The 27,052-nt window shown below is 41.0% G+C and overlaps 1 protein-coding gene across 3 annotated transcripts in view; it reads left to right on the forward strand.

Moving 5' to 3' along the window:
- Positions 1-27,052, forward strand: part of LOC117257124 (zinc finger protein 385A-like) — a 42,407-nt gene that overhangs the window by 1,274 nt on the left and 14,081 nt on the right. For 2 of the 3 annotated variants that reach the window (XM_033627045.2, XM_033627047.2), the window contains exon 2: positions 24,651-24,796. In XM_033627045.2, the coding sequence (XP_033482936.1) occupies positions 24,651-24,796 (146 nt within the window). Of the gene's footprint in view, positions 1-8,319; positions 8,786-24,650; positions 24,797-27,052 lie in introns of those variants that run through there. The other variant, XM_033627046.2, reaches the window with a different exon arrangement.

Below are 27,052 nucleotides of genomic sequence, written 5' to 3' on the forward strand. Positions count from 1 at the left end.
CATAAAACATTAACACTCTACGTATTCAAACAGTTGTGGGGACTCCCTGAGAGGAACTGCCCACTGGGGAGCTCCTTCAAGGACTGCATACCTTCAAGGGCTATTTTTTCTGTTTGCATTCGCACCACTGATAGGAACACTGACATGACGTAAGCTGGCTATTGCTACAATCTGTTGTGCTTTGCTTTGATGTGCAAAATTGCATCGTATTTCACTGCTGCTTATATGCTCCGTAAGCTTAAACTTCACTGTCGGTCCATTTCTCCGTGTTTTTTTTTTGTTTATTTTTGTTTTTTTCATTCTTCATTTTTCCGTTACAAGCTGTTGTTTGTATTTTGTGTTGTCTGTGGTTTACACTGCTAACAGGTTTTGTTGCCAGGGCTGCACTGGCTTATGTGTTCGACCAATCACCGTTCACTTGTGTCACTCAAAATTCCTCTTATGCTACGAGGGTACCTGCTCCGAAATAAGAGCTATAAAAGTCTAAGAACTAAAATTGTTCCTAGTTCTTGCAGTTTGGCCACAATAAAAAGGAGGGTTCTTAGAAATATGAAAAAGTTTCTTTCGGTCCATATTCCCCGACTGTTAAATCAATTCTTGTAAACATGGCTTACGTGGAAACAATGAGCTCATCCCTATGTTTCTAGGGTGCTATTTTCTCAACGGCTGAATCTAGCCTTGTGTTGAGTTTTGAGCATGTGTCTTTTGATATAAACCAACACTGTAAGAGACTGGTAAGGGCTATCTTTACAGTTCAAACAGCATATGGAGATATCAATGTCTAAAATAAAAAAAACACAGATTTCAGGGTGAAGGTTTCAGTAGGCTGAGTGATCTCAACATATTGACCCAGGGAAAACATACATTAAAGATCTGACCTGGGGAAGAACATTGCTGAGAACATAAAACCCTCTGAAAGGTGTTAATGTGTAATATTAAGAGGATATTGAGCTGGAGAGCATAAGAACCCAGGATCACACCCTCCCAAAACCAAAGAAAAAGTCTAAATTCAAGATCGACATACTAGCTTTTCTTTGACCTTTAAACCACTCATCGTCTTCTTCAGTAGATGGAGTTGACTCCTGTGTTCATGTGACATGACTGTAAACGCCTTTGAAAGCACTTTGAATTACTTTGTGTATGAATTGTGCTCTACAAATAAACTTGCCTTGCCTTGCCTTGCCTGTCTCTGGTTTAAAGCTCCAGAAAAAGCTAGTAAATGGATGAAGAGTTAAGATTTTATTTCCAAGGTCAATAATTAACTTACACACTCGATTTCAATTTAATCTTAAACTGCACTGAATCAGTTTAAATTGTTTCATAATTTCTGTTCTTGAAGACTTTCTGCTTTGAGATTACCAGCATGAAAAGTGCATGTTGTTGGTTGATATACAGATTAGTTCATACAAATTTTATGAGTCATAGTGTAGTTTGTCATGACAAAACAACAACAATGGATGTTTACAATGACCGGGGGCATAACTGCATAACTAAGTGTACAGCGATATGTTTTTAGTCCAGTCTGTGTGTGTGTGTGTGTGTGTGTGTGTGTTTGCATTTATGTATAGTGCAAGAGGGTCATTCCCGAGTCTCCTTTCTAGCAACACCTATTTTAACCTCTGAGGTGCAGTAAACAGCTGCTCTGCTCTGTGCGTACACTGCCCTCACTCTGCCAGGAGAGGAGAAACACACTCTGATGTCACCTTACATCCAACAGATTTATAACTAAACACAGCTGGCTGGTCTTTAAGTTACTGTGTTTGGACGTGAGCTCCAGTCTGGACTCTCTCACCACAAAGCACAAACAGCAGAACCAGTAAAACCAGTAAAAAGACATAACATTTAATGATATTGTTATCAGCCACCAGGGTTTGTCAAGAAGTACTTCACAACACTTGATCGTGTACTGCATTATTAAAATACAGGACTTGTGCATGCAGGATGAAAAACGGCAGTATGTTAAGTGAGAAGTTGTTTCGTAAGTAGCTTTCATCTCGACTTTAATCTTTGATCTCTCCTCATCTGTTTGGCCACTTTAACCTGTAAGTGGCTGATTTAACACAATGCTTTAGGCCTTTTCACCAGTGTTGCACTTGAAATGAAGACTTCATTAAACGTTGGCAGGCCTCCTCAGGACTCACTGCTAACGATCATGGCTAAAATTAGAGTTCAACAAGCCTGTCGACACATTTATAGCCTCCTGGGGCATAATGAGAGAATGATAGGATGGTTGAGGTCACACGCACATTAATCACATGCACGCACATACACACACAGGCCTACTGACTGCACTGCATGCTGCTAACAATCCTGATACAGGCCCTACTTTTTTATGCAAAAGAAAAGAATATTTTTGTGTGTGTGACAAGAGGAATGTAACTCCACCTCTGCTGGTAATGCTCTGTATTTATTGTGCTCTGTGCTTCTGCTTAACATGGTTATACTGTTCACGAGAGAGCATGCTGCTGCAGTAGGATTCATTAAATTATGTCCAAAATAGTCCTGCTACCCAGAAATAGGTCCATACTTCAAAAGCACAGAAGTAGTAGCAGTAGTTTTGAGATGAATCAGAACTTTATTATTAAACCAGATTATGTTTTGAAATATCACAATGTGTGTCAAACAATGGAGCTGAGTATAAATGTTGAAATCGGCTGTTTGCTTTTTTTATTGTCTTATGAACAAGTCACGATGCAGCAGATAACGCAGTATTTGTCAAACAGCAGCCAACCATTCAAATCTGATCCTCGTACAAAAAGATCTAGACCCCCAACAAAAGCCAAAGTTTGTTCTTTTATAGGTTGAAAACACTTGAAAAAGGCTGGTTAGTTGACCTTAATAAGCTGTTTTTGTCAAACTACTGTTACTGCAAAACCTTTAAATGATTTTTCCAGAAATATAGGCTACTTTAGATCATTATACAAATAAAAGACTCAAATTAAAAAAAGAAAAAAGAAAACCTTGTATCAACTGATTATAAATGCCCCAACATAAAAAGAAACATGCAAACCAATGCTACTGAGTCTCATTCTGCAACAAGCTTTAGAAAGGGGAACCACACCCAGTTTCAAAATTCATACATGTCATTCCTGTGGTCAAAGACAGTCCAGAAGTATTTGTAAACATGAACAACTCTCTCCCAAATCCAAAAACTAGAGAGCTAAAACTCAAATTTGGGTTGTTACAGGGTATAGAGTCTGGAGCTGTTCCACAGACAGTGAATTGAAAAAGATGTTCTAGATGACACTGAGAGCAGTCAGGGGAATTTTTTGAGTATATGGGGACATTTTCTGTCTCAGAACTGAGAACACTACGATAGAATAAAGCTCATTAGGGTATAAAAAAGCTCCAGACTTTACACTTGATGACATCACAAGTTTCAGACTTCCCTCTCTGATTTCTGGCTTTGAGAGAGAGTAGTTCATGTTCACAAAATTGATTAAACTTTTCCTGGCCATGGAAATAACTCATTGCAATTCTAAATTTCTGTGGTGATCCTCTTTAAGTCATATTATGAACAGTGCTTAGGACCAAAAAAAGTATAACATATAATTCAATTAATTTAACTGCAAACAAGAACCCAGTAAATTCAAACTGTTTTAATCCCATGACTTCAGCCTATTTCACTCTGTCTCTGTTCACTATGCCCCTCCTGGAGTGTGAGCTCCGCAGCAAGATAGAATAGTTGGTGAGAGTCTGTCTGCACACACACACACACACACAGTAACGCACACAATGACAGGGTGAATTCTTAGCATTGCACAGCTAAAGATAACCTAACAGTTATTAACAGTTTTAATGACGGAGTCGAACCATGTCAGTGTCGATGTGAGTTTGCTGGGCTCGGCTCGGGATCAATGTTAGCCGCTGCTGTGGTAACTCGTGCAAACCTTGCAGACCTTGAATTTACCATGAGAAGAGGCTCCCTATCACACATAGTGCCAAAGCCATTGAAAAACTTTCAGGCGTGCAAGTGATGCCATTAGGCCCAGAAAGACCTTTTCCCATAGACTTACATTGGGAAAGAGACGTCTGTAAATCAATGAATACATTTTTGTGAGTGTCACAATCCCACGAAATGACTTGTTTCACTATTGGCATTTGATCCATTCCGTATAACATTTTGAAAATCGACAAAATCTTTTAATCACTATTCAAGTTGGTGCAGTGCTAAACCAGAAGTCAGCCACTCCACTGACGGAGTCACCCCTGCACTTGCTTTATGGGCTCAATGATTCAAAAGATCAGGTTAATTTCAGGAAGTCAAACTTTTTTGGCCTCATGCACCACTAAGCAACTTTTATAGGAATTTTAAGGGCCCCACCTCCAACACTGTATCCACTTCTGTTCATACATCTATGCTCCAGGCTCCAAACAGTCCTTCAGTGCTGCATCTAAAGGCGAGACACACCACAAAGACTTCAGAGAACTGGCAGCAATAAAAGCCGACTGTTGTGTCGCCTCACGTCGCCTGTGTCTCAGCCAGAAAGTTGCACATGGACACACCGCAAAGACTACAGTGAGCAACCAAAGAGCATGTATGTTCTGTGCCTGCCTGACAGGAAATAACCCTCCACACCAGCAGATGGCAATAGTCTGTATTTGTCACTCGAAGACTGTCTTGATGCTAGCAGTAGCACATTAACAACACAATCCAATGATGAAAGAACAGAGCATATTTACCATGCGCTAGTGAACAATAACACAAACCATCATGAAACATTTCTGCTAAAGAGCTCATTGGCTAAAAAAAATTATATTACCTTATGTAACAAGTTTGTTTTATTTTCATCCCCTCTTGACTTTTGCTGGTTTTTTGCTTTCACTTCCATTTCTCATTTCGTGCACTGAGCTGAACTACCATTCAGAGTGATTTAATTTGCCGTCAGGCTCGATAGTCGCCAGTTCAACATACTGAATTGGCCAAAAAAAGGCAGACAGGGGCCGACCAGGGGCAATGGTGCAGGACACACAGCACAGACTAGGGTCACAGACGCTCACCAATGGCCCAACATTGCCAGATGTGCCGATTGTCAGCTAGGTGTGTCAGGATCTTAACCTGTGTAATGCACAGTGACGATTGTGACAGAAGGTTTGCTGGTTTTTCCTCATGTTGACTTTGAATTTTTGTTTTTTAAAAGGCTAATTGAAGCCTAGTTTTTCAATAAATGAATTTCAAATTTTACTTGCTTTTCATTGATGGCCTATTAACATACCTATTCTTACGTTAGATTTTTCTGCAAGTACTCTTTAATAATTTAATGTGAGTACATGAATATACACTAAAATAATGCATGTTGGCTGCCTATTGAACCATGCTGAGAAAAACTTGACCATGACTGAACCTGATTAAAAACTCCTTGCTTAATCCAATCCAATCCAACTTTATTTGTTAAAGGGCCAGTGTGTAAAATGGGTTGAAAACCATTGAAAACAGTGACATCAGTGGTCAAATTCTAGATTGCAGGGCTCACTCGCTCACCCCTCCCGTCCCATGTTACGATATTGTAATGAATCCCTCAAGAGCAGGAGACCAGAGTAGCATTCGGGAAAAAGGCCCGTTTATTTGAGCACTCCAAAAACTCCGGTAACACTCCAGGGGGTAACACGTAAAGGACTCTGTCCCAAACTCTGACTCTTCTAGCGTAACACACACACTTCATACACACATACTCACTTACAGTACCCAGCGGGGCAGCCGGGGCAGCCCTCACCTCTCTGCTCCACCAAATTCCAGCTCGCACACTGACTGACAGCGTAGCCAGTAAACATAGCTCAGCTGTTTATTTAGCCTAGCAATATCTCCGGACTATAGTAGCTGGAATGGACAACTTTGAACGCGATTTTGAAGAGTTTCTTGTAGCGGACACAGACCCAGAGCCATACCTGTTTGAGCCGGAGCACACAGATGAGGAACTCCATGTGTTGGATGCTGAGCGGGCGAGAAGAGAGGCTGAATCCTCCGCTCCCATTTTGCTGCACAGAATGGGATTCGGTGCTACTGCTACCATCGTTGGGGAGATATCATCAGGAGGGAAAGCCGCAGCGAGTGCATCACAAGGAGTGAAGCTGCGTCTTCTTTTCCTCGCAGATGACTGTTCGGGTTCATTCTCTCCTGTTGCGTGTGGTCCATTCGCAAACTTTATAACTAAAAAAACTTTTCACTACTCTCTATTGACGAACTACTAACACTCTCTGCTGTTTCCTCCTCCTTCTTCCTTCCTTCCGCTGTCTTCGTTGGTTTATTTATACACGCGAAACACATTCTCTGGCTGGCTGGATTGTCCGCTCAGGCTGCCGTACATACATGGCGGCGCAAGATGGCAACCTCTCTAAAGCAAGGCCCTTGCTATATATATATATATATATATATAAGCATAATTATAAGTCTACGAAAACCAAACAAATTTTATTTTATAGCGATTATACACTTATATAAACATATTGATGGGTAGAATATTCAGATTCAGATTCAGATTTGACAATAAACCATGCCAAATATTACACACTGGCCCTTTAAGCACTTTAAAACAACCACAGTGGACCAAAGTACTGTACAGAATAAATAAGACATAATAAATAACAGGCTCACATGAGGCATAAAAATTGCATATAAAATACAAATAAAATAAAAATATAATAAATAAAAAGGCATAAAACATAACAGCCATACAATAAAAAACAATAAAATAAAATAAAATAAAATAAATAAAATCAACATCTCACGAAGTGTCAAAGGCCAAGGAAAAGAGATGGGTTTTAAGAAGAGATTTAAAAACAGACAGAGAAGAGGCCTGTCTAATGTGCAGAGGCAGATCATTCCATCTTTTTGGAGCTGCAACAGCAAAGGCACAGTCCCCTCTGAGCTTCAGCTTAGTTTTAGGCACACTCAGGAGCAGCTGATCACCTGACCTGAGTGAGCGGGTGGGAGTATAAGGGTGTAGGAGCTCAGAGAGGTAGGGCAGGATAAGACCATTCAAGGATTTAAAAGCAAATAAAATAATTTTTAAAGGCTTTTTATTATAACTTTGACACTGCTCCTGCTGTTACATGCATAAAGGCATGATGTTTTGCATATATTTGAATAGTAAAACCTTATTTCAGCTCATTCTTTAACTAAGTGTTCTGTACGCCATCAAACTGGCAATAACATCTTTTAACCCTAACACAGCATTTTTTTTGTCTCTGAAAACCAGCCGAGTGTTTAAATAAACAACTTAAAGCCCTACAATACATCTCCCAAGAGATACACATATGCAGGATGGTGTGTCACCTGAGTCCAATGGTCCAGTTTCAGTTTCCCATGGGGACATCCATTAAAGTCATGCTGTATCTGCCCCTTCACCCCCAGACAGCCACATTAGCACCTGGCCCATTGGCCACAACAATACAGCTACCTGCATTATTCAGCCTGACTCTACTAATGAGGAAACCTTATCTTTCTCTCACACTCACACACACTGTCCTGGGTTCACACAAGCTTAAACACACACACACACACACACACACAGGTTGACACGTAGCATTATCTGATTCACTGTGTGGATTATATTTGTTATAAATTATGTAGAAATTGATCTCTTCATGTTGCCTAAAGCTGGAGGTCATGCTGCCTGAACTTGTTGGAAATAGTTTGATGATGTCTTAAATATACATCAGCTTTGAATACACTGAACGAAGAACAAACTCAGTAAGCTTAGTTTTTGAGCTTGTTCAGCACTCTGCGCCTGTCAAACAGCTGTCTCCATGCTCCTTCATCCTCCTGCTCCATCACATTTCCTCACCTTACGCTTTCATCGTCAGTCAGTCTGCATTAACCTCAATCTCTCCTCCCCTCCCTCCAATGCTTCATTGAGTCTTTGGAGCTGTCAGTCTCCGTCACACCTCTCTGTCTGCTTTTCTTTCTGCTCTGCTTTAACAGTTGTCTGAAAGCCAACTACAGTGTGAAATCATTCAGCATTTTCAAGATGTAAAACCCCAAAACCCTAACAAACAGGTATGAAGGGAGACCAGAGCAGATATCTAGCCTCATATAGGGGGAGGAAGATGTGAAGGCGGTGTGAGGCATGAGGCAGAGTATAGACTGAGATGAGCAGCGACATGAGAGAGGAAAAAAATCGTCAATAGTAAATAGAAGAAAAAGGGTGACAGAGGGAGAGGGAGAGCAGAATCGACAGCAGCATTATCACTCTGCCTCCTCATTCAAACACCCCAAGAAAATGCTCAGCACTGACTGCTCTCATTGGCTGAGCCTCCGGCCAATCACGGCTCAGGAATGCAAGGTGCCTTTAGGTTATACCCAACCCCAAAATATGAGAGAGAGAGAGAGGCACGCTGTGGTGCAGAGGTTCCTCCAGTGAGGCAGGGCTCCATCTCAGCTCTACTCTCTTGTGTTGCTCCTGCTGGAGTGAATATATAACTGTGAATAAATTACAGGCTTCCTTGCCGTAGATTGAGTGCATGTTGTGTTGCAGTCGGGGCTGCTGCTGCTGCTGCTGTGCTCCTCCTCTGGCAACAGCTGGCAGAGCAAGAGACGCGTGTCAAGATCTGAAGGAGAAGCATCTCATGTGGACGAGGGGAGCAGACGAAACACAGCGTAGGGATGCAAAGTGAAGGTTGTGATGTTGGGATGTCTTTTTTTGTCTCGCGTTGAGTTTTGAGAGCCAGAGAGGGGGACGCTCAAGGTTTGAATCACATCAGTAGTTGATCGAGGGAGAGCGGACTCGAGCGAGAAGATAACGTGGGAGAGAGAAGTTGACAGTGGACGTGTACAGGATGATCTTGGGTAAGATGATATCAGAAAGCTTTTCTCTTTTTGCTCTTATGGACCTGATTGATTTTTCTTTTCAGTTACATTCTTCCTCTGCCAAGGTGACCGCTCATCTCTGGCACAAACTTTTGGCTGCCGTTGCCAACTTAGACACGTCTTAAATGATGTGTTGACTTTTTCATGTAGTCATGACTAGAAAAAGACCAGTGCGTGATGGAAGGGTTGCCCTCTTTGGAAAATCTGTAGGATGGTGTGAGCAAGGCTCCTTGGTGCTCCTGTTCTTGTGACGTTCCTAATAGCACTTCATTCTCACTCATATTTCAGTACATGAAGCCTGCAGTCATCACATTCTTCATTGGTGCATATAGACATGACTGTCTCTAGATTTCGTGTCCTATTTATTTACATAACAGCATTAAAAGAAATACAAAAAAGACAGAAGAGGTCAAAAGACCACGTTTATGCAGTAAAATAGCTTTAATAGGCCGACCTACAGATTATATTTTATAAATTCATATACAAATAAGGTTTAAACTACATCTTTTAAAAAGCATTCACTGTAGATGTTAATCACCATAGGCGTAGATTTTGGGGGATGCAGGGGACATACCTCCCCCTAAATATTTAGAATATGTACACCTTTATGTGACCTTTTTTTTTTTTTTTAAATTGTATTTTCATTGTATTATTGTCTGTGTTTTTGCTTTTATTGTGAAGCACTTTGTGATTTTATGTGTGTGAAAGGTGCTATATAAATAAACTTTACTTACTTACTTACTTACTCCCTAAATAAAAAATAAAAAAAACAGAGGACTTTTGTTTTGATAAAATGAATGAGATTCACGCCATAAATTGCACAAATTGGTACATAAATATTCACCAGAATGCCAGAAATTAGTGTTTGATGCTCAAAACTTTCCAGGTGAGGACCACCATAACCCCCAAAATTATAGTATTTATAGTCGTTGTCTCATCAGAAATAAATCAGCTTTTTATTTGTAGATTACTAAATTCTGATCTGTTTCTCCCAAACCCTCCCTGAGGAGAAATAAGGAACAAAATAATAAATCAGCAGGAGTTCTTTTGCGGTGCTCATAGGCTTCTAAGAAGTTTCTCAACACTGAGAACAGATAAAATACACAGAGTTGAGACTTAAATTTTAAATCACATTTCTGAAATTCTGCAGCGTCATTTATAAGCCAATCAAATTTTACTGTTATCTAAAGAGCAGATTATTTCCAATAAATAAAGATTACTGCATTGAGAGAGGAAAAAGAGCATTTTACGATCATAAATTACAATCTGAGTGAGACACGAGAGCTATTTCTCAGGAGCTGAATTGATGAAGTATGAGAAAACAGTCAAAATCTCATCTTTGTGTTATACTGAGCTCAGTTATGTCGAGAAGAAATAGGCTGAACAAAGAAGAAATCTTATTTTTAGTTATCCTTTCCTCTGGGATTACATATGTGTCCCCCCCAATGTTGAAATGAAACCTACGCTCACTGCAGATTATTATAGAAGTAGCTGCTCAGTATGTATAGTTGTATTTAATAAAATACACAAAGGGACATTATTGCAGCCTAATAACATGCACATCCTGTACTGGGTTTTTAGTAAAAGACTCACATGCAGATTCTTTAGATGAATTCATTTTTGATCAATGTGACGCAGATAGACCTTCACATTTTCAGCTTAAACGTGTTTCCTCGTCAGTTTATCAATATTAATGCTTTCTTCCAGTCTTTAATTTGAATAACAACTGTGACCTTGTTCCATGTGCGCGTGCGTTAACTAAATATTTGACTACTTTATTTTTGTTTGCTTGCTCTTACCCCTGCTCAAGTCCTCCTGTGATCTGAGCATGAGTTTGAGCCTGTGGTAATCCCCCCCCGGAGCTGAAGCTTTAACTCTGTATGCATTCAACACTAAACACACTGACACAAGATCACAACAACATGGGGCGACGGGGTTTAATATACTGTATGAGTTTCCCTTTACTGAGATAGAGATGTAAGTCCAGAGACCAAAAATAGTGTCCATGAAGGGTGATGACAGTGACAGCGTTGACAGAAAAAGATGGAGGGATAAACACGGAGGAAGAAGTCTACTCTCCGTCTGTTCGTCATCAAAAAAAATCTCTCCATCCACCACCACCGCCATCTAAATACTGTATTTGGTTAATGAAAGGCAAAATTCAAATACATCGACACAATCAGCAGTGGAGTATGAAAGAAATGTGCTAAAGTAGGCTCATCTCCCTCGGTGCAGAGCAGTGTGGATCGCAGTTTAGTAACTTAGTGATTTTTGTGATGAATATTTCAGACCTAGAGGTTTGAGGTCTTTATTTATTTAAAAATGGGCCAAGGCTTCTTCCAGTCTGACGCAAAGACCTCACTCAGCACTATATGAAAAAACGTCGGAGGCTTGCATCACTGTTCACTCAACCAGTATGAAGTAATCCATAGACGCAAAATCCCCCCACTCATCAAAGACCTCCAAGAGAATCACAGGTGCATTTTGCCCCGAATAAATAACATGACCTTTGAATTGAGGCAATGCAGCAAGGGATGAAAAGTATTGACATTTGAAACTGAGAAATGTGCCTGTCACTCTGTGTGTTTGACAAACTGACACATACAGTATTTCATTCACCTATGAGGCCGGAAACTAATGCGCAGAACAAAACCAGCACTGGTAAGTGGAGAAAGGAAGGTCAAATAACTCTGGAGGTATAGTTACAGTAGGTAGACCATATACAGTCTGTCCTGAAAAAGCATTTCTCCTTTATTGTAATGCCTACAGTAAGGATACGCACTACAGGAGGCATCACCAAGCTCTGATCACATGGTCTGGAATTGGCACTTCTTGAACTTGATGTCCTTTATTGACTTCCCGATAATGCTGTAATGCATTTCATGATGTTTTTATGATGCTTATGTTTTATGTTATGCGCTGCCGTTGGTATTTTTTTTGGTATTCTGTTATGTTCAGTAGTGCAAAGAATATTCCCCTTGGCGCAATAAAGGTTTTATTCGACCTTGTCAACTGTTATCAACAGATAAAATGACAAGAACCTCAAGCGACTATGTGACTGATAAAAGTAAAGAAAAAAGAAGCATTACTTTTGTACGCAACTAAAACCTCTTATGGAGGAGCTGGGGCTGAATGGATTAGTGCACTGGGCTTTGAAGCCAGTTTTTGTAGGGTCCAAACAGTGGAATTATGTCCATGACGTGATGCAACTTGGCTAAAAAAGACTTCTCCCCATAGATGTACAAAGCAAAAGAGATGTCTGTTAATCTGTGGGGACATTTTTTTGAGCATCACAATCTGCAAAATGTTTTACTATGAGAATTTGATCCATTCTGTCCGATACATTTAGAAAGTCTAGATAAGCTGCACAATTTAATCAATTAAGCCCATTCAGGTTAGCAGGGCACTAAACCAGAAGCAGCCGTCTCAACTAACTGGCGAAAGTCTCCAGTGCACCTGCACAGTATGGAAACAGTGCTGATCATCCCGGTAACTTTATATGTGGCAGTTGATACTGTTTGCCTTTATGCGCCACTGAGCAGCTTTTATAGGAATGACAGAACTCCACCTCCAACGCTGTATCCAGTTGTCTTTATACATCCATGGAATGGATGGGCAAACATTCACAACATGTTAGACATGGGAGATGTTTTCCATTACTATCAACAGTCAACAACAGCCGTGATTGCGATCCTTTCCTAACTTTAAGAAAGTACTTTATCCTTTACGGTGACCACAATTTTTTTCTGACCTTACGCTGAGATCAGACTACATGATATGAGTTCAATAATGATCCGATTCAACAGACGTGGGTCATGAGGAACAAAAATTAGTCTTGAGCAGTAGGACACTTGCTTGGTGTTTCCTGTGTAGGTTGTTTGTCAAATTGGAAAACAACCAATGAAGCATCTATTTATGTTTGTTGTAATTTTATTATGTTGGTCGATTCTGTACACCTGACATCTATTGCATCAGTCCATCCAGGGAGAGGGATTCCTTTTCTGTTGGTCTTCCTAAGGGTTCTTCCACCTTTTCCCAGTTCAGTGGTTTAGGGGGGAGTTTTTGTCAATCTGCTATGAGGGTCTAAAGGACAGAGGGTGTCTACAAAGTCTACAAAGACTGTAAAGCTCCCTGAGGCAAATTGTGATTTGTGATATTGGGCTGAAATTGACTTGAAATTGTGTCAAAGAATTTGTTTTCTCTCACTTCGTTTGGTAATTTCTAAGAAGTGTCCTCTGAGCTATGAGAGCACAAAATGCTCCTTTGTGCCCATCTGTAAACATGTTAAGATTTGGATTTTACTGAGTGCTATCGGGTGAATACAGAAAATCAATTGCCACTCATTTAAAATTGCCTACGGTTAGTACGTCCTGCAAGTTGTGAAAGAAAGCGAGCTACGATTGATCGGGTACATGCAGGATACAACATGTAGTTTACTGTTACTCTCTGCCAACTCACAGCATCACTTGAGTCTTTGAACAGAAAATTCCGCGCACTGCTCTTGCTCAGCTTTATAATTTATTAGTAACACTAATGTTTTGGCCCTACTCTTGATGAAGGCCCAATAGGACCCAAACGTGTCTTTAGTGTTACTAAAACAATAAATTGTGAAGCTGAGCAAGAGCAGTGTGCGGGATTTTCTGCTCAAAGACTCAAGTGATACTTTCCAACGCACCTGCATCAGAGACAGTTGGATGTGTGAATATGTTTCCTCAAACTAAGTCACAGCATCATGAGAGTTATTACTGTTCATCCTGTTTGGGACGTGAAAGTTGATACAATCATTTTAGGCAATTCATTTGTTGAGAAATTTTCCTCAAAGCCAAAAAGGTCAGACTCATGGTGACACTATAACAAAAAGTCCTATCACCACAAACAGCGATAGATTTTGAGATATATATGTGATACGGGTTTATTCCCGTATTTCTTTGCTAACCAGTAGTTGTTGAGGTATTTTATGTTAAAACGAAAATCTCAAAATGCTTATCTTGCTGAATAAAATGTTAGGGCATCACCAAATCTCTGGGGACAATGAATGTCTGTACTAGTCTCGCTCACCAGACCTTTCTCAAGAAAAGAAAGGTCCCTCACTTTAAGATTGGAGAAAAAAATATGCCCCGGCTGCTTGTATTTCTTTCAACCAATCACAATCGTTCTGGGCGGTGCCACAGCAACGGTGCGCTTGCAAAAATATTGCCGGGGGGAAACAGGTTTTGGTGTAACACGCCCACAAAAATATCGCCTACAGGAAGCGAACCATGGCAGAAAAATGGCTACATCCCCACAAGATCAAACACCGCAAAAGTTAGTAAAGGACGTGTTGAAAACGGTTGATAACTGCTACACAACCGGAGGTGGTAGGGCGGGACTTCAGCAGGTGGCTCGTTCGGCCCAATGAGAGGCTGATCTATGCAGCGAACTTCCGCCCACTCACACTAGTCTGTACAAAATTTCATGACAATCCATCCAAGAGTTTTTGAGATATTTCAGTCTGAACCAAAGTGGACCCTTGACTAAACATATTATGTATTCTGATCCCAGCCAAATAGGTTTTGTGCCTGAACCTAATCAAACGTTAGCCATACCATTTAAACATCAGCAAACAATCACAGGAATCACTGTTATAACAATCCCACAGTTCTGTATTTAATGATTTTGGAGAGGAAACTATCTTGTCCTGCTGAAATGGTAGTCAGATCAGGAAATGCTCATATATGTTGTTTTGAAAGGCAGCACAAAGACATATTTGTCATTTCGTTTGGAGGACTTGTTGACCATAATTATAAAAGTAGGAAAACCTTGAAACCTGCTGCACAAAACATTTATGTCTGTAATTTACTGGTTCCAAGGATTCCAAAAATGGCAAGAGGGCACAAAGGCTGAGCATAAAATCTCTTTGTTGTTTATTGTCCTGAAGGTATGCAGACCACAGCTGAGCCACCAGCCTGACTCTTATCCTGCATACCCCAAGACCAAGCTATAGCATAAAACCACACTCTGGCCTTCAGACTCCAATCAGCTCCCAAAATGTAGCCTGTAATTTCTGCTTCTGCGTGACAAAACAATATGCTATATGTGGATCAGCTGCATACATCCTCTTTTTGTTCTATTTTGATTTTTCTGTCTATTGAAGATCGAGTATTTGTTGCCTTTGTGTGCGCGCTATTGTTTGAAATCTTGCGGACATGCACCTGGCTCCTGTACATCTGATGCCATTGTTATGTATGTGTGTTCAGCCTTATGCACATGTACCTTTGAGTGTTTGGTTGTGTACTTTACATGCTCAGGTTTCTGTAGGTCTATAACTGCAGTGGTGTGTTCTGCCAGCTCCCAGCAGGTGTGTAAATGGTCTGACACACAGAATAATGATGTGGGGCTGGGCTGCGGGTCATGTTGACATGGTGGATCTCTTAATAGTCCTTACATGGTTTCATGCGGTAGCGCTCTGTTTGCTTCAAACTGTGTTACATCATGACTGCAGTGTAGTGAAAGAGAAAGTTGGCAGACAGGTTCAGGTTGTTCCGATGCTTCCCTAAAGAGCTGAAGCCTGAGAGGAGCTACAGATGAATACTCACGAGCCTCTTTATGATACAAAGTTCTCCAGGGTCCAGCGTGTTAACATTCACACAACTGCCCAGAACTCAAAGGCACAGATGGATTATATCAATATGTCTCATAAATATAAGGTCAAAATCTATACTTTACTGTCTATGATCATTTCTGTAGCTTAAAGAGGACCCACTGTGCTTATCCTCAGGTTCATACTTGTATTTTGTGTCTCTACTAGAACATCTTTACATGCTTTAATGTTCTCATACTGTCTGGCTTCAACACCTGTGTTCACCCTCTGCCCAAGATGCTAAATTGTATTGCCTCTCTCTTTAAGCTCATGCTATCCAATAAAAACTTATATACAACTGGACATGTTTAAGCAGGAATATGATCCGAAATTAACAACATCGGCAACCAAGATAACATGTTAGACGTTAGCATTTTGCTAAAGAATATAATGTAAAATAATATATAACGTAAACCACTTGCAGTATTGTGCCTGTGGCAGATGACCATATGAAGAAATCTGTCATAAGATGACAGAAAAAAATGTTGGAAAGTAGAAAAAAATGTTGGAAACAGAATATTCAGATCAGTCTGAAGCCTGAGGCTTTTGCTCAAAGGAATTACTTTTAAAATGTTTACCTCATTACCTGAAACTCTGGCCACATTTAATATGAACATCCAACATTGTAACATTAAATATATGACAGAAAATAAGAAAAAGCATGATAGATCTCCTTTAAAGGGAAATTCCAGTCAACCTTGGTGATGACCCTCATATTTTTGGCTGATCATCTTTTACTAACCACATTTGCTCTAGATATTTAGGAAACAATGACACCAGCAAGAGTGATGCGGATTGAGGCAAGATGGGCCAGCCTCTTAAAGCTTTCCAAAAAGCTTCACTAACAAAAACCCTCGACAGAACCAAGGCTAAATTAAGATGTGGCAGGATTACATACAAAGTTAACGGAAAGAAGCAAGTGGTTGTAAAAATGTAAAGTTTCTCTGAACTGCACGAACTGAGGTAATGATGAATATGCATGAGTTAAAAATTGTTCAACCAGACCTCCACATTGCAAGACATAGAAATAGAATGGATAGAAATCACACTGAACAGTTTGTCGCGGTTAACAGAATAGTTTAACAGAAAATGCTGATTGTGGTTAGTTGTTATGGTGATAACACATCAGTTTGGCTGTAAAGTGTGTCACATTCACTAGTTTGAGAACTCAATTTTGGCCTAGTATTTCCTTATTACATAGAAAAATGCAGCCGTCCGACAATCCAAGTTTCTGTCTTTTACCAAACTAAGACAATGTTAGCTTTATTGCCTTGTCAATGCATCGTAAAACACACCTCATTAAAATGCGACAGAAGCAAAATAAAACTGTCTTGGTTAATATTTCAACAATCACCTGCTCTGGTTTGGTCCAAGTAAACCCTCAGTTCATTGAGTTATATGTGAATCTACACGTTGGTAATCTCTCATCTTGTCAGCTGTCCGCTGAGCAGTGGCTCACTTGTTCTTCAGTGGCAAATGCAATAAAGTTACATCATGTTTCAACAAACATAGAACATAGAAACTAAAATAATGGTAATATTTTAAAAATAACAGATTGCTTATTTGTGACTTACTGCAAATGGGTGTGTTCATACGGAAGTCTATAAAGAAGTTGTGCCCCAATGGTTGCAATGGCAACTGTACACAAAAATGTACATCCTGCTATGTTGATCTAAATGGGAACGCCCTTACTATCCATTCTTTTTCTATGGACCATGACCTCGAGAATGACAAAACTTTTTCTGATCTGACGCCCCTTATTATATTCTATGTTAGGGTGAGGGGATCTTTATTGTCATGGTTACAATAATAAACACAAGATCGCTGTCATGCTTTAAAGAAAAAAGAAATCTGACAGTTGGAAAAGAGAAACAAACAGTGCCCTCCCATGTTAAAGTCCAATGTTTTGTTGAACCATCCATCCACCTTAACCTCCTTCATACAGAGCCTTGTCGCTCTGTAACCTTACTTATGCTTTATGTAAATAATGTAAGGGGAAAAAAAACAACTTTTTAATTTGTAAAGAAACATCTCCAATCTAGCTCATTAAATCCATGTGTCGACAGTGTGTTTAATTAATGTACTCAAAATGATTTACGTTTTAAAAGCAATAGATCCAAACTGCCATCTTGCTTACTGCAATACACCTTCTCAAGAAATAGTGTGGCTAATATATTGTTTTGCAGTTGTAGTTGAGGTGTTTCTTCATTTGATACCTACTGAACTCATGGGATAAGTTTTTGGAAATATTTGTAGAAAATCAACTTGTCTCATATGATGCGAATTCAGAATAATTCATATGGTAAAAATGCAGCTCTTGACTGACAACCAAACAAACAATGCTGCAAACACACATCAGAAATGAACCATATTTGACCCGTATTCCCAACTCCACGTCTCAGGATTTGTGTTTATGCTTAAAACGAGACCTGACATGCAGACAACCTACGGGGAGGGCAACAAAATAACCCAAATTTGTTCATGCGTGTATGGCATTTTTCATGTGACAGCCAAAGGTTAACCCTTCCAAGCAGCTGTATGATAATGGCCCACTTTCACCACTGTGAGAACGTTACCATGTGATTTTTAACACATGGACAGTATGTAGTTCAGCTGTGTGGAGTATTATTGCTTTCTACAGTTAACAGATGGTGTTTTTTTTTCCTTTTTCCGTACATTAACCTGCAGGTTAACATGGCTCTTTACCTCCTCTGGTCACCTTGGACTCACCTCAAAACATGCGGCTCCCTCCCCCTCCTCTATGCTTTCCTTCTCTTTCCACCTCATCTCCCCCCCTCGTCCAGACCTCTTTTCCTCGCTCAATCGACTCGATCCACTCAGCCCCACTGCCATCATTTCCATCCAAGCTCCTCTTTGCCCGTCATCTCCACTTCCACGCCAATCAGGGGAATTTTTGCCTCGTTGCGATGTTTTGTAATCCGACGCTACGGAAAGACAGACAGAATTTTTCATGAGAAACTGTTAGTCGGGAAAAGTCCAAACAGAGCAATGTACTACCATCATTACATAATGATTTTAATTTTAATGAGAGCAGTGCAAAATCTGTGGGGGGAAACAAAAGTCTTCATTAATTGCAAATACTGCATGAAATCAGCGAGTGGAGCTGCAGAAGGACTGGCTGATCTCAAGAGCACTGCATAAAAACAGACACGCGCACACACACACACACACACACACACACACACACACACACACACACATTTCCAGTGAAAGAGGACTTCTGAGAGTTCTCTGGGAGGTGGCATTTAAGCCTGGCCGCTGGGGCGCAGAGCATCTATCATTAAAACAAAGTGCAGACTGAAATCAACTGTGTTCTCCTTCACCAGCACTCAGCTCTCCTCTTCAGTGTGTCCTCTCTTCTCACTGTCCAGATCTCACACAGACAAACACAACATTAATCAGCGTTGAGCCTATAAGTTACTCCTTTTAGAGCATCATTCATTCAGACTACAAAGGTTTGTGCGTGTGTGTGCGTGTGTGTGCGTGTGTGTGTGTGTGTGTGTGTGTGTTGTCGCCTGTCCCCGGCTTAGGTTGAAATAGCTGCCTTTGACTTGAGGGTAAGCTGAGCTGCAGTAAATTGGATTTCATGCTCAGTCCTTCACAGCAGCAGTATGCGACACTAAGACAGAGCCATCTTCCCCCTGCAATCACGACAGTTAGCACTCGGTTTCTTTAAAGGTTAGACCCTCAAACACAGTTGCATTACATTTGCACCACATGGGAGAGAGCTGATGTAACAAACCACTTCAAGTGTTTATTTTGCTGTTAATAATGTCACCTGATGCCAAAATGTGGCAGCACAGCATTCCTGCCACAAAACAACAAACAGTGTCACAAATCGTTTGAGCAGATGACGATCGTCAACATACTAATGGTGTCATCTGCCACCAAACTAGGATCAGCTCTTTTTGTCACATGCTTTGTGCACAAAACCTGGGGCAAAGACAAACAAGATCACAGTGGATCCAGGGGTTTTCGGGTTGACAGACCCGCTGCCACCACAGAGTTGTCTCTGCTGCAGTGACAGCGATGGGGTTTTGTCAGGGGAGGCTGGCTAATCTGCCACAGAAGAGTCCTCTGTGCACAGCAGCCCATTTAGATGCAGATGTGAGGCGGCTGGCATCATGTGCCAAGTCGGTCCTCTTGAGTGTGGAGCTGGAACTAAAGGTGGCTGCATTTCTTTTTTTATTTTCTCTTTTTTCGGCGGGACCCTGCAGTGCTCCTGCCTCTCCTCAGACTTCATTCTGTTAGACAGCATGTCACCCAGTCTCCTGTCCCATCATGGAGCACAAAGATGGAGGCAGGCGGGGAATACAGAGAGGCTCCAGCAACGTCACTGACATTGACATTACCTCTGTGATCATTAAACCTAAATTGGCTAAATGAATTGCCAATTTGAGAGGCCTTAGTCACAGCATATTGGTGTGTGCACGCCTGTGTGTGCACACGTTGGGGTTTGTGAAATCTACTGTGACGATAAGATTCTGTCTCTGGTTGTTTTTCTTTATTCCCCCCCCCCATCTCTGCATCTCTTCATTTCTGTCCAACTACCTCTCTCTCACAATCTATACAAAAATTCAATAAGCTATTACACAGGCATTGATCTTTTTCTCACCCAAACATTTGCATTAGAAAAAAAAAAGTCAGTAAGATGAGGGGCGCGGTGAGGCAGTGCTGCCTGTTCATTTTAGTCGGGAGAAGGACCAATAAATGGTGAGGCCTGGATTTATAGAGTTTGGCAGCACTTTAACACTTTAACGCTCCTCAGAATGTGTCCAATCAATGCACACCCTCCCCGCGTGGCCGCTGTTGAAGAGTTGTGGCGTTCACTTATCTGATGTCATTGTAAATCACTCAGGAGGAGGGTAGGTCAGGGGATGCTGCTGCTACACTCACACCGCATCGAGCTGAAAACACTGTGTGCCACCGTTAAATACATCACTCTATTGTGAGCGTCTGCACAGCAAATGCAGATTGATAAGTAACAGCAGACATGCTTTGACCTTTAAATTGTAATGTGGCGTAAAATGAGCTGCGGATTTACCAGAAGCGTGTCAGGAATTCGCTTCACTAACCAAAGAAGGAAGCACAATGATGATACCTCTGAGCCAATCCATACAGCTGAAACATTATTACCCCACTATATGCTTTGTTAACCACATGTTTAATTACCTCCAAGACATTTTCTTCTCTGTTTTTATAGATTTGGACACAGTAGCTCGATGCAAGAAAGGATGTCATAGCTAACCTTGAATTCAAGGATTGCTAAAGGATAGGTCTAATGATATTCTGTATTTTCCTTCAATGAATTGATACTATTAATAAGTATCCTATAAATCTTATTCCCCTGAGCCATAAAGCTCTATTGTTCTTCAAAAACTACTGAATACACCACTACCATGAACATGGGCACTGCGATGTTCATTTCAACATGATCTCATCTCTACTCATCATATTTTGGTGTTTGGGCAGAAACCCTGGGTATTACTAAAATGATGCTGGAGGCTGCGTTTTGAGCTGTATCCTCATACAGAAGAGGTCGGCAGTAAGAAGGGGTTGGCAGTGAGGTTAAGGGAACAAAACTACTTGGTTATGGTTAAGAAAAGATGTCAGATGACGCTGGAATAACCACCCAGCTTTACATGGCACAAACGCGGCAGTGGTGTGTTACTAAAAAAAGACACATAGCTTTGAGTGGCACAAATGGGACATCTGTGAGGTGCCACTAGTTGTCATGCAACCAGCAGCTTTCTATTAGATGTCATTCCGAACCTTTCAGATGCTTGTTAGTTTGTAATGGTGAACAAAACTGAAGGAACAAATCTTCTCGAACGATTCCTTTCATTGTCCAGTACCAGGTCAGCCTGTAAAACATCTGAGTGCTCATGAATCCGTAACATGTCGTAATGTAGCGCAGCAATGGCACTGACTAAACGAGCAAGGACAGATTCAACTGGTGCTTCTCATATGATCATTCTTCTGACTTTGTTGTGTTCATGAGTTTTAAGTTGAAAAGTGGAAACATTAACTACGCTACAAAGAAGATGTGCTGTACTTCGTTGCTCAGAGGATTTAAACAACACATTGAGAAGAACACAGATCAGGTGCTCATTATTCAGATTATTCAGACAGCACAAGGCTACAGAGGTAACTGAGACACCTGCTACTTGCCCCTTAAAGAACAACAGATCACTGGTCACTGATATTCCTGTGACATCATATTAAGCTTACACAGCCGACCTACATACAAGAGGGAAGCTAAACCAATGCATTAAAATGAATATGTTATCTTTATTTATGTAAACTTATACATGATGATTGGTAATGCAGTATGTTTTTTGCGTATAATCGCTGTTGTTGTGCTTTTGTTAACTTCTACATAGGGAGTTGGTCCCCATCTACGGAGATCGCCATGTTACGCCACCATGTTTCTACAGTAGCCCAAACGGACAAACCATCATGTTTTCGTGTTGGCCACTGTAGTGAGCAGCCCCTCCGTGATGAGCGCTTTGGAAAAACACAGATTATTTTTTAACTTATTTAACCTTTTAAACTATTTTATTTAGTGTTTTTAGCAGTTTAAATCACTAGGTCCTCCTGGACAAATGAAACGCTTGAAATCTAACCAGAAGTTTCAGCTGGCTGCAATCTATAATCCTCACCGCTAGATGCCACTAAATCCCCCTAAATCTTACACACTGATCCTTTTGAATTATTTATATTGTAGCCATTTTTAAAGATTTACATCATAGGCTTGGGGCAAAGATGGACTAACATTTTAGTTTAGGGTCTTTTCATGGGATTTGATGTCTTCAAAGATATAATATCACAAACTCTACCCTTTAATATTTACATTTTTAAACACAGGAATTAAAATTAGTCTAACTTTCTGTGATAATTTAAGAAGAGTCCCAGACTTATTTTTATCCTGCTTATTGCTGACCCTCATTCCTTCATGATATCTGGTGGTGAGCATTCCCTCATTCCTGCATGTTCGTATGTTGGTGTGAACGAAGGTGTGTTATTACCGCTGGTTTTTCACTCAGCACAAACCTTGCTGTGGTTGGTGTAGAGAGGTGATAATGGCCGTCATGTGATCTGTGGGATTCATGGCATGTCTGAAGGACATTTAAACCATGACCTCCACCACATTTATATCTTATTTCCCTTCCTACCTTCTGGACTCCCTGCTTCTCATGCAGCACATGCGAAAGCAGCCACACACACATATGACAATAGCTACAGCTGAGCTTCAGCTGCCACCGCTTCCAAAAGACTGAAACCGTCAGAAGAGGAATGCCAGAAGGAGAGAGTTTCCCCTCCATCTATTTCTGATCCTGACAGCACATTCTTTACGTCTCCCCTGCTGTCAGTGAAAGGAGCCTCCTCTGCTGTTACCAAAATAGCCTTTTCTTCCCCTTGTTTTGACAAGTGACCAGTTTTTCTTTTCAAATGTAACAAAATTGTTAAGTAGTCATCACAAAGCGGTGGCAATAAAGGATGATGATTGCATATAATCTCAGGAGAAAAGATTATACGAATTCTCTCTGTATAGCCAGATTGGGCCTGAAGCACCCTGCTGTTTTTTTTCTTTACGCTAAACAGAAGAAGTACGGGAAGCAGAAGTGGAGAAGAGAGAGCAAAACAGAAAGAGGATGAGGAGAAGGAACAAAACAGCTAGAAGAACTGGTGGTGGAGTGAGGAGAAGTACAGATGGGGGATACAGCAGCAGGCAGACAGAATAAGGGACCATGAAATGGGGATAGAAAACTGTGCTTGGTGAGAGAGAGACAGAGGGAGAAATGGAGAAAAGGCGGATATCTGCAGCACCCCAGCTGCGAGGCTTAAGGAGCTTAGCTCTCCTGCCCATCACAGAAGACTCCTCAAGTGCAGGCATTCACCGCTGCTGAGCTACTACTGAAAGAAAAGTGAGCAAGAGAGGCAGAAAGAGGAGAGGTGTGGGTGGGTAGTGGGCCTAAAAATGGGAAGATGACGCAGAAGATGAAGGTTCAGATCGAGAAAAGGGGGAGGATTAGAATACTTTAAACAGTGTTTCAGTTAAAACTGGTTTTACAGCAGGTACTTGCTCTGATGTAATGCTCAGCTTCAAAGAAACAGATTGACATTTTGGGAAATACTAATTTCTCCCCAAGAGTTAAATGAGAAATGCAATACCAGTCTCATCTCCGTACGGTGATTATAAAGCTATAGCCAGCAGCTGGTTGACTTATCTTAGCACAAAGACTATAAACAGCTAGCCTGACTCTGTCTTCAGGTGCTGCGGGAAGTCACTGCTCATGGCCAATTTTTATTGGCTGCACAAAACACCATGTAAAACTGCAACATATCGTATTTACACTCCAGTTTGCATGGAATAAACAAACAAGATATAATGTGTTAATTAGTGACCTTTCGAGGTGTCGGTAGGCAGATTTTGTTTCTGCTGAACAGAGCCAGGCCAGAGCCATCTGTTTTCCCATTTCCACCATGAGAGCTGTATTTGACACTCGAAAAGAGTGTGAGTGTGTGTGCTCTATCTGGCTCTTGGCACATGAAAAACATGAAATGCTTAACTGCCAATCTACCATGTGGACTATTAACTTAATCATTTCTTTTTTTTTTTCATTATTTTAGTATGACTTTTGTTTTGTTTTTTTAAGCGCAAACATACTGTTATACAGCTCCTTTGCCTGTCTGTGCATATGTCTGTTTTTACTTGCCCAAAATCAAACTGCCTTAGTGGAATAATAAAGTAGAAAAAAATTAAAAAGAACAAGAGCTCTTTCTTTTAAAAGAATACTTAATTTAAGGTGTGTAGGATTTAGGGGAATCTGTTAGCAGAAATATATTTATACTATGCTTTCCTGAGTTTGTAGTCATCTGAAACTCAGAATCGTTGCGTTTTTGTTACCTCTGAATGAGCCGTTTATTCCTACATACTGTGGGTTCTCCTCCACAGAGTCCATCACGTTATTCTACAGGAGCCCACAATGGACAAACACTGGCACTAGATAGGCCCATTTGCTTTTCTGCATCAGCCACTGCAGTTTTCCTACACAGTTAGCACAAGTGAGAACTAGCTGTCGTCATCTTCACTAACAAACCTTGTGAAATTATTTCAGTTTGCGATTCACTTGATTATAGGGCCTTCTGCTCTTTCCATTTTTTGAATCTCTAATTTCCCTGTTTGTACATCTACCACAGGAAGTGTAAACCGACCGGGGCCGGTCCCTGCCTTCCTCAGGAGCCCATCTGTCATCCCAACCCCGCTGGACATGAAGCCCTTCCTCCAGTTTCCCCTGGAGTCGCCTCACCCAGCCACCATCGGCCTCTTCCACAACTTTAACACGGTGAGTGCTCACAGGCATACCTGCACACCAGTGAGAGCACACGTGAGTGAGTGTGTTCTCATGGCGTCTGGAATTTGTTATCGTCTTGTTTCACTTAACAGAAGACAGAGCTGGTATTTGGTAGTGGTTTTGGAGCATTGCCTCCGGAGTGAAGACAAGTGATAAAGTGCTGAGGATTTATACTGTATAATCCAAAATGATAAGGTGACAGCTGTTTACTTTTATTCAGCAGAGTGAGTTTCAGCATAATTGAGAAAATGCCCCGCCGAGTGTTTTACTGCAATAAAATGAGTTACAGCTAATCAATTGTATAAGAGGCACAGGGCTGCATTCTCTACAGTCAGCATTTTCTGCAGCCCCTTCTCATTGCTAGACTGAGTTTCATGTGAAGGTCAGCGTGGCGACACACAGGGATGCAAGTGCCCCCCCCCCCCCCCCCCCCCCCCCACACACACACACACACACACACACTCACACACTATCATCAACCTTATCTTTATGCACTCAGGCAAAATGACCCTTCCTCAGGTTAATGATTCATCCTGCTCCAGCAAGGACATTGAGTGTGGCCACTAATGCCAGAGCACCTCAATCCAAATCACTCTCTGTCTGGACAGTAAAATTTAAACAAGTCTGAAACACTGCTGTCATCCAGTGATAGACGGCTGCAGCTCAGTGAGAGTCTTTATTTAAAGCCGGACAAACAGCCTGCTCGTATTTAGAGACTGAAAGGACACGGAAAGGGCAAACTGCCAAAAACACTCGATTACTGTATTTATTGTTTCAAACACAGTTATGTTCCAGTTTGGTTAGAAACTTTTTGTGGGGTGTGGAGTTCTGTGAGTTATCTAGAGAGCTAATATCAGGTCTGACTCACCAGGATTACAGGTAATTTCCAGACCCTTAAGATTCTCAGGAGTATACTGCAGGTCTCGCCTTCTTGCATTGAGACAGGAGCTGCACGGTGAGGAAGAAGGAGAGAGTGAGCCTCTGCAACTCTGTTGATTTCAAACACTCTGGAGGAAAATAAATGTTCTGTAAGGCTAAAGTTTAACGCATATGTTATTAGTCTCTGTTTCAGATACTCAGTTTGGGAGAGAAATATTACTTTTAAGGTAGAATTCTTGATATTTTCATTATATAAAAACCCATTTTGACACGATTTATGGTCTTTTTTTCCCCAGCAATATCCATTGAATGCATTTGTACTAGTTTTTATTGTTACTATCCATCCTTCACATTGCATACCTCTACACAAGGCATAGAAAACAATGCAGGCTCATGCTGGACATGATCCATCGGACAAGATTTGATCATAGGCTCATTGTTATATACACACTTAACTGCAATTTTGTTCCTCAGGGTTCAGTTTGCATTCATATACTGTAATAATAATACATTTGTTTAAAAAGAAAAACTGTAAGCTGTTTTCTGTGTGGGAGGAGATATCAGTTTCCCAGAACCAATCAGTAGCAAGTGACATATCTGTCCCAAATCATTTTCAGCTGACACAGAAGCTGCAGGACTGCTTGCTGGGAGCAGTTAACAATCATGGGGAGTGGAGAAATACATCGATTTAAGAACTGATATTTTTTCAAAGTTAACTAACAACAGCCTGTATCACTGTGTGGATCTCGTGCAGTCTTGTCATCACTTTGCTGGCTCTGCCACAGATGTCGTCCACAATCTAAATTCTGCCAATAAACCAGGCTCAGTTGTTTCTCTAACAGGGCAAATAGCCATCAAAGAGAGGACCAAATTTAGAGGTCTGGAACCAGCAACCAAGTGCCAGACTGTATAAACCCCCAAACAAGAGGGAAACAGGGGTTGTTTTTTACGTTATCAGATATCCATATGACACACACACACACAACAAAAGCTCCGCTGTCTAAGCGAGGAGAGGGTGAAAGAGGAGACAGAGAGCGGCTAATAGGTTAATGAGGTTATAACAGGAGGGACAAATGTATAAAAAGCGATCATGACGAGAACAGGTGGTAACAGAATGGCAGCAACAGACACACAGTGACAGGGGACCCAGAGAGAAATCAACATGATGAACAACAGCCACCAGTGAGAGATGGACAGGGCAGTGAAGGAGGGGCTTTTGTTTTTATCAGCCTTTCTGTCCCACACACCCATCGGGACACGTGGACGATAATTACCTCAGATAAACACACAGCTTGTGTCATGCATTCACTCACATACAATGTTGGCACAAATGCACAGATGTAACAAACAGATTTAGAGGTGTTACAG

The sequence above is a fragment of the Epinephelus lanceolatus genome, chromosome 1 (genome assembly GCF_041903045.1).
Source record: "Epinephelus lanceolatus isolate andai-2023 chromosome 1, ASM4190304v1, whole genome shotgun sequence".
Classification (NCBI taxonomy): Eukaryota; Metazoa; Chordata; class Actinopteri; order Perciformes; family Serranidae; genus Epinephelus; species Epinephelus lanceolatus.